The sequence below is a fragment of the Austrofundulus limnaeus genome, unplaced genomic scaffold (genome assembly GCF_001266775.1).
Source record: "Austrofundulus limnaeus strain Quisiro unplaced genomic scaffold, Austrofundulus_limnaeus-1.0 Scaffold614, whole genome shotgun sequence".
Lineage (NCBI taxonomy): Eukaryota > Metazoa > Chordata > Actinopteri > Cyprinodontiformes > Rivulidae > Austrofundulus > Austrofundulus limnaeus.
The window spans coordinates 137,289-145,437 of NW_013953016.1; the positions used below are offsets into that span (position 1 = coordinate 137,289).

The 8,149-nt window shown below is 36.9% G+C and overlaps 1 protein-coding gene across 1 annotated transcript in view; it reads right to left on the reverse strand.

Moving 5' to 3' along the window:
* Window positions 1-2,542: 2,542 nt before the first annotated feature.
* fnbp1l (formin binding protein 1-like) overlaps window positions 2,543-8,149 on the reverse strand; it is a gene marked incomplete at its 5' end in the record, with an annotated part of 53,661 nt that continues 48,054 nt past the window's right edge. The window contains 6 exon segments of the mRNA XM_014027084.1: window positions 2,543-3,399; window positions 4,639-4,676; window positions 4,951-5,117; window positions 6,577-6,668; window positions 6,778-6,910; window positions 7,000-7,109. Of these exon segments, the coding sequence (XP_013882538.1) occupies window positions 3,259-3,399; window positions 4,639-4,676; window positions 4,951-5,117; window positions 6,577-6,668; window positions 6,778-6,910; window positions 7,000-7,109 (681 nt within the window).

Sequence of the window (8,149 nt, forward strand, 5' to 3'; positions counted from 1 at the left end):
ATCCATGCTGGTCACTAGCCTCTCCAATGCTAATTCCAGGTTATCCATGCTGGTCACTAGCCTCTCCAATGCTAATTCCAGGTTATCCATGCTGGTCACTAGCCTCTCCAATGCTAATACCAGCTTATCCATGCTCGTCACTAGCCTCTCCAATGCTAATACCAGCCTACCCATGCTCGTCACTAGCCTCTCCAATACTAAGCTTATCCATGCTAGTAGCTAGCCTCTCCAATACTAAGCTTATCCATGCTAGTCGCTAGCCTCTCCAATACTAGTTCCAGGTTATCCATGCTGGTCACTAGCCTCTCCAATGCTAATACTAGCCTACCCATGCTCGTCGCTAGCCTCTCCGATACTAATACCAGCCTATCCAATGCTAACGTCAGCCTATCCATGTTAGTTGCTAGCCTCTCCGATGCTAATTCCAGCTTATCTATGCTAGTTGCTAGCCTCTCTGATGCTAACACAAATGAATAGTCTCCTTCTCATTTGCCAGCCTCTCTGTTAGCTGTGCCAGTTGCTCACTTAGCGGTGCCTGTCTATCATTAATCAGATCAATAACTGGCTTAGGAATAAATTTGCCTCCTGCTACAAGGATGTAGTCTTAATTTTGGCCCTCATACCGCACCATAGCTGGGTGTTTAAGGCTGCTRAGATCAGTACAGCAGCTTCCAACACCAAGTATTTTACCTGTGATGAAAGTGAAGCTTCCTGACTGTCTGTAAAGCTGCTCAGTTGTCACCTCTCCATCTTAAAGCTCTCTCAGTTTTTGTTACTTTTACAGATTGATCCAAGTACAAACCAGAATCCAACTAAAAGAAACTGAAGATAACTTCAAGATGTTTTTTTTTGTGTGTCTGATTATTGATATGTGAGCACACAGACATGCAGACCATCTCTCTACCTCCCCCTTCTCCTCTCTCTGTCTCTCATTCATACTCCCACCACCAATCATCAGCAATCAGCGCGAGCCCTCCACCAGCCAATCAAATCGCCCGGCCACTCTGCAGCCCTCAGGAACCTGCAGTCACATAAAGGAGACACACAGTTATAAAACACACAATGAAGCCACTTAAAGTATAAATAAACTGTCAGAGTCTTTAGGCTTTAAAAAAAGGCTGATGTGCTTTAAAGTTTCTGTGGAGTCATTTCAATTTCAGCTTCACTGGTTTGAWAAGARGAATAAAAATAAAACTCTAACGTAAGATATTCTGCTGCAAAAGACTGATTGTGTGTATGAAAAATAAATTGTTAACTTAAAAAAAAGGTCTGGCTTAAAACTTTTTAATATATTTTTTATTACAACAGAATAAATCAAACGTCTTGTTTGAAGACGTTGCTTAGCAGGTTGTGAGGAAACATGACAACACAGAAAGAAATAAAAATCTTTCTTTGCGTACGGGTCAGCGTTCGGCTGCTAAATGTGATGCTGCAGCCAAAAAACATGACCACATGCAGCCGGCTGTAAAATAACCTGAACTGAAGACAACAATGGGAACTAAAACTGTGACAGATGTGAAAACAAATTAAATAAACCTGCAAAATAACAAACAGAGTTTCAGATTCCTCAAACATGTCTGCTTTCTTATCTTATCTGACAGTTTGTGTTCGATTACGAACTTATTCTGCGAACAAATCCCACAAAAACACAAACTAACCACTTTACCTTTTGTATCAGAGCTTCCTGTTTGTTAATCAAACACACACACACACACAYWATATATATATATATAAATATAAGGGGTGCAACAATACATGTACCTGTATCAAACCGTATTGAACAGTGCTTTAGGTTCAAAACACACTTGTATGGAACAATAAAGATGTTAAAAATTTACTTTATCAACTTGTCTTCTGAAGATGCTCTGTGTTGAAGGATCAGTGGATCTGTGTTCGACTACTCCACCTAGGCTGCATTTTTGAGTGCAGATCCACTGAGAAACTTGCTGTTTCAGCAACATTTAATAAAAAAACCTGTTCTTCAGAGGTTAAACAAATGTTCATAATTAATTTAAATAAATTACAAGTTAAAAGGGGCATGGACATTTCTCTTTTTTTGTATCGAAAAAATATTGAACCGTGAATTTTCTGTATCGTTACACCCCTAATATATATATATATATATATGTGTGTGTGTGTGTGTGTATAATGTGTGTATTTTTTATTGAAATATTTATGTGTTGACAACTCGACATTTGGGGTTTTCAGGGAAATAATTTAAACTTTGCTATAAAGTTCTTAAAAACTATGGAGGCAGGTTTTAGCATATTTAAAAAGCTTTTTTAATAATTTAAAATGAAAATTAAAAGTTAGAATGTGCAGGAAGAAATATGGTCTTTGTTCACTTTCATAGATGTAGAAAATAAAAACTAATTACAATTTAAGCATAATTTATTTTACCGTTTTTTTAACCACGCCAAATAAGAATAACAACAACAACAATAATAATAATAATAATAATAATAATAATAATAATAAATTAAGCATAAATCTGAAAGTTTTTGAATTCTTCACTAAAACTGGTAAGTTTAGGATTTTTGTGGGAATTGTTGGCAATAAAACAATATTTTTCCAGTGTTTTCAAATAAACTAGTAGTCTTACTTGACATAATAATTAAAAAGACAAAACCTGAAACAAAATCTTTATGTGCAAATAATAATCTCTTTCTGGTAGACTGTTAAAAATAAGTGATAAAAAAAATGCAGTGTAAGGGTTTTTCCCCTGACTTTCTTCAGGTGGTTTAGAAACTGCAGCTAAATCCAGATAAACTGGTGTGATGGCACAAATAAATGGTTAACACACACTCAGACATACTGCAAACAGATAAAATGAGAACATCTTTCGCTTCGAACACAAACAAAAAAGAGCTTCGAATTAGTGAGCTTGATCGTCACCTGTCAGAAAAACAAATAAAAGACTGAATAAACAAAAATAAACGGTTTCTAATATATTTTATAAAACTATTTCTGAYGCTTTGATCGATCCAAAGTGGGGCTCAAACAGCAGTGAACACGTTTCAAACACAAACAGGTTCCTCAAATAGAAAAGTACAAACATACTTCCTGTTTCAGGGACTCTCTTTAAAACATCAGTCCCATTAATGTGAAAACCAGGAATTAAAACCAGAACGGTAAAAAGACGGGATGGAAATCAGAGCAGGCGAGCGGATGACAGACGTCCATGCAAATGTTCAGATGTTTTTTTGTTGTTAGTTGTTCCTGTTTGTGGCGTTACAGAGAGGAAACGACAGACAAGCTTCAGATGTAGGTGACGGCACCTTTACTGTGTTTCTCTATCGTGATTTCTATGTAGGAGGTGGGAATGTAGCCTTCCTCTCCGCTCTGCTTCCTCGCCCGCGTCCAGCCGTCGCCTTTATCCTCCTCGATGATGTACAAAACCTGATGGGCGGGGAGAGATTTAATTAAAAAAAAATAATAATAATAACAAGTGTCGTATATTAACAAGTCATTCTGTTAAAATCCTGACAGCTTCTGCTTTTTTTGTGCAGCTCCTGAGCCCCTCCAGGTGGCAAAACGAAAATTTAACCAATCCCCACATGAAGTCTAGCAAAGTTTACATGCAATTTGTTGGATAAAAACTTAAAACAATGTACAAAAAACTTTATAAACAGAACATCTATTTACCATTCTACATTTTCTTTATATTTAAAACTAAAGTTTTGTGTATACCTTGTGAGAAAATAAAGAAAACTATAACTCTTATTACCATCATCCTCTAAATATGTATGGTGGGCCTAAACTGTCATAATTAGAAATAAAAGCTGAAGTACATAAAAGGGACCAATAAATAAATTAATATACTTAAAATGCACCAATTAAAAAAAAATGAGAACATTTTTTAGCACAAACATTACATTTTACTGTTTTTACTTGTACATGCATTTCCTAATATTTAAATGTTTTTATAATTTTTTTCCCACAAGTCTTTATTTTCACGTGTTGTTTTTACATTTCTCTGTCTCCTGWTTTTACTTTACCTTATGCGTTTCTGTCTTATTATGCAAATAAGGATAGGCGGGGCTTCTTGGGTCAGCTCCTCTCCTAYTGGTCAACAGACAGGAAGGAGCAGKAACCAKGTGCAGAYGACYTGTCTCAGTTTAGCTTAAACTTTAAAGTGTAGTTAAAAACRGAGGCACAGGAACGTTTTTTTCCTCCTTGCCTTTGATTTTAACTAAACTTTATAAACTTTAAGCTAAACTGAGGCAGCACAAGCATGCACTGTCGATCTGCACATGGATTATTTTTAAAAACAGCCCCAATGTTAAAAACAGTAAAAAGTAAATTATGTGCTAAAATATATAATTTATTGGAACTAAGCTGAAAAAACAAAAAACAAAAGATCAAATAAATTATAAAACATGAGGTAAGTAAGTTCTTGGTGCATCTTAAGTGTATTTATATATCTGTTGAGTTATTTATATATTTCCGCTTTTATTTCTAATTATGACAGTTTTGGCCCTCCATAAAACACAAAGCAGTAAATATAACAATATTAATGATATATTTTGTCAACCGACATGCTTGTTTTTGTTCTAGGTTTTGTCATGCATGTAGTTCTCTGATCACCACGCGGTGGCGCTGTTGGTCAAACGTGAGTTCAGGAGGAAGAARCATTACCTCATTCTCTGCCATCATGAGCGTCCCCTCGTCCTTACCTATGAGTCAAACAAAACCAGGCTGAGCGTTGACTCAACTCTCAAACCAGTTCAGATGATTGTGCAGCTGTTTCTGTATAATTACACACACCTGCTAATTAACTCTAAGTATTGCTCAGATGAGTTCATAAGGTCAGTGTCTATATTTTACTTTCTAAAAAAACAATAACACTGCTTAGCTTCAGCTAACACCTGTACCTAACCCCTCCCCCTCCCACATTAAATGTGATTACCTGCAGGATAACCTCACACTCCTTGTGATTCTGCTCCTTACCATCAAAAGAGTACATTGCTTTGCAGTGTCCGATAACAGGCAACGGGTCATCGTCATCAAATTCGTCATCGAACTCGTGAGGGTCGTGGTTTGGATGTGCAGGGCTGGGGTGGTGGAGGGGCGTGTGATGCTCCTGGCTGGTGTCGTCTGTGTAACTGCCCTCCGGACTAAWGAGAAACAGGCGAGGGTTTTGTTTGTGCATTACTAAAATACAGCATTACCGCTTGTTTCATTAATTTTACAAGATATACTCTGACAAAAATAACTAAACAGTTGCTCCTGAACTGTGTAAACATCTGAACTTATGAAGAAAAATCTGATTTCTTCATCAAATATAAAAGAGCAATGGTTGTTTCTAATGAGACTGCATGCAATTATACAGAGGAAGATCATTGGCTCACAAACATTTCAGATGTACAGCAGACCCATACAGGGGCGGTCCTAGACAACTGGCGCCCTAGGCACCATTTGAGGTGGTGCCCTTTGCGCAAATTTCTAAATCTCACTGCCAATTTACAATTCACATACCAAATTATTTTTTACCTTTAGGAACCAGGTTGCCCAATTAAAAAAAGTTAACAATATAATCCAGGTAAAGTTTATAAGATCTACTCAAAACTCTGCACTTTCCAGCCATTTGAAGAGCATTTTACTAGATTCTTGGGATTAAAAAGGCAGATGGTCTCCTGTCCTGAGCCTGGTTCTGCTGGAGGTTTCTTCCTGATTAGCAGGGAGTTTTTCCTCTCCACCGTTTGCTCAGGATGGGAGACTGTGATGAAGTGATTCAACACAATCTGCTGGTTTCTTCTTTAGATTGTTCTTTTTATGTACAGTGCCCTGAGACAACGTATGTTGTGACTTGGAGCTATATAAATAAACTGAATTAAATAAATTAAATAAAATTTTTAATTAAATAAAACAACATAAAATCAGTGTTTTAACTTTGTCTGAGATCATAACTTAAACTTCCATTATCTTTATTTTGTTTTTCTGTTTACACTGTACACCAGTACTGCATCATATGATACTTTAAACACAAAAATATCCACGGCATTTAATGTGGAAACAAACCAGACTGAGAAACCCACAGAACAAGTTACCTTCGTAAACCTCAGTAACCTGTGAATAAATCAACTACACTCTGATAAAAAGTTATTAAATATTTTTTTCATCCCCCATCTGTGGYGCCCCCAAGATGGACGGTGCCCTTAGCATTTGCCTACACTGCCTATACCGCGGGCCGACCCTGGACCCACAAAATAACAGTGAAAGAGACTTGATGGGCTGAARCAAATGAAAATCTCTAAACCAAATAAAGAAGACCGTAACGACAACACCTTTCTCAGTTATAACAAAACATCTAATTATGATTCATTTTAATTTTCATGTATGTACTGGACTCCCATTTGGCACTTATTGACCCACAGGATCCTAATTTGGGAACCAAGGCATTGGACTTTACAAAAGTCGTAAATGCAGTTAGATAAAATTCTTGACCTGGTGGGGAAGAGGGAAGATAGTTTCAACACTAAGAAAGTGGGTTGTTATATGTTTAAATCATACTTTAAAAAGGTAACGATTTAATCCAAATTTGTGTCCCCATCTGCGTAGAAGGAAGAGGTTTACCTTTCTCTGCCGTGAGGAGTTTGATGGTTGTCTGCGCTGTGTCGCCTGTCGCTTCTGGAGCTCTGCTTTCCCTCCACTTCAGACAACCAGCTCTGTCGATACAACCACACCAAATATAACATTTAATGATAGAATCACCCCCCCACACTCTTCTTATTCCTAAATAAAACGTGTCGCTTTAATCMTCTTTTCCTCTGCAACCTCATTTCTGTGGATTTCCGAGCGCAGCTTCTGGATGTTCGACATGGTTTCCGATATTTTGGGCTGCAGGCTGTTGGGGTCGCCCATCTGAGGGTTCTTCTCGTACACGTCCTTCATCTTATTCAAAGCATCCCTTGAAAGAAACACACCGACATTCACAGATGAAGTTTTCGGCTACATTTGTAAATAACTAGCTCGTGTCAAACTGATTTTAGGGGTTACCTCTGATCTGTTTCTTTCTGGAGCTCCTTGCCGAGTTCATCAATCTTCTGCTGCAGCTTCTTCCTCCTCTGCTCAGGTGGTARGTGGCTGAAATCCTCCAGAGACGGCGCCTGGGGACCACAGACGGTGTTAAAATCAGAACTGAATCCAAGGGAAAGTTGGTGTTAGCGTCTCTGCAGACGTGTTAACATTAAAAACGCACCAGTTAGGAAATTCTGGACTGACGGGATGGAAGTTGGCCAAAAGTCGATCCCATCATCTRCATAGCTATTAAAAGAAGTAACTCTATGGCTTTAAATAATTTATTCAATTAATTCAAATTGGTTTACTTGTTCCTAAATATATATTTCAACTATTCGTTTGATCGACTTTTAGCCTGATTTTTAAGCACCATTTAAAAAAAATCTTTAAGTCCTTACACATGGTCTAATAATCAATAAATCCAATCAGTCAATGTGACCAAAACTAAATTAAATGATGATGGCAGGCTTCTTTATTTGGTTTAGAGATGGCAGTTATAATTTGTCAGTATCTGTGTCAGACTGATGTTCTGTGTCCCCGGTTAAATCAATATTAACTCTCCCGACTCAAGAGACCAGCTTAACGCTCCATCTGGTTTGTGGCTCCATTCGTCGACTGGAAGGTGTCGCACTCAAATTTCTCTTCATCTAAAGATTAGATACGCAGATGCAAATAACCTCAACATTTTTTTCCTGTTTTTATTTAAAAAAATTGATTCTGTTCAAAGAGCTTCTTGACAGATAAAACGGCATCATTTCTTTTTATAAACACACAACAGCTGTTTATTACGACGGAATATTAGGGCCACACAACAAGGTTATTATTACTATTTTACTGCGAAAATAAAGTCATAATGTTAGGACATAAAAGTTGTAACATTACAACTTTAATCTCATAAAATTACGAGAAAAAAGTCACATTACGAGATTAAAGTTGTAATATTACAACTTTTATGTCCTAACATTATGACTTTATTCTAGTAATATTATGACTTTATTCGCGTAATATTACGACTTTATTCTAGTAATATTACAACTTTATTCTAGTAATATTACAACTTTATTCTAGTAATATTACAACTTTATTCTCAATATTACTACTTTATTTTCTGAATATTGTGACTTTAATC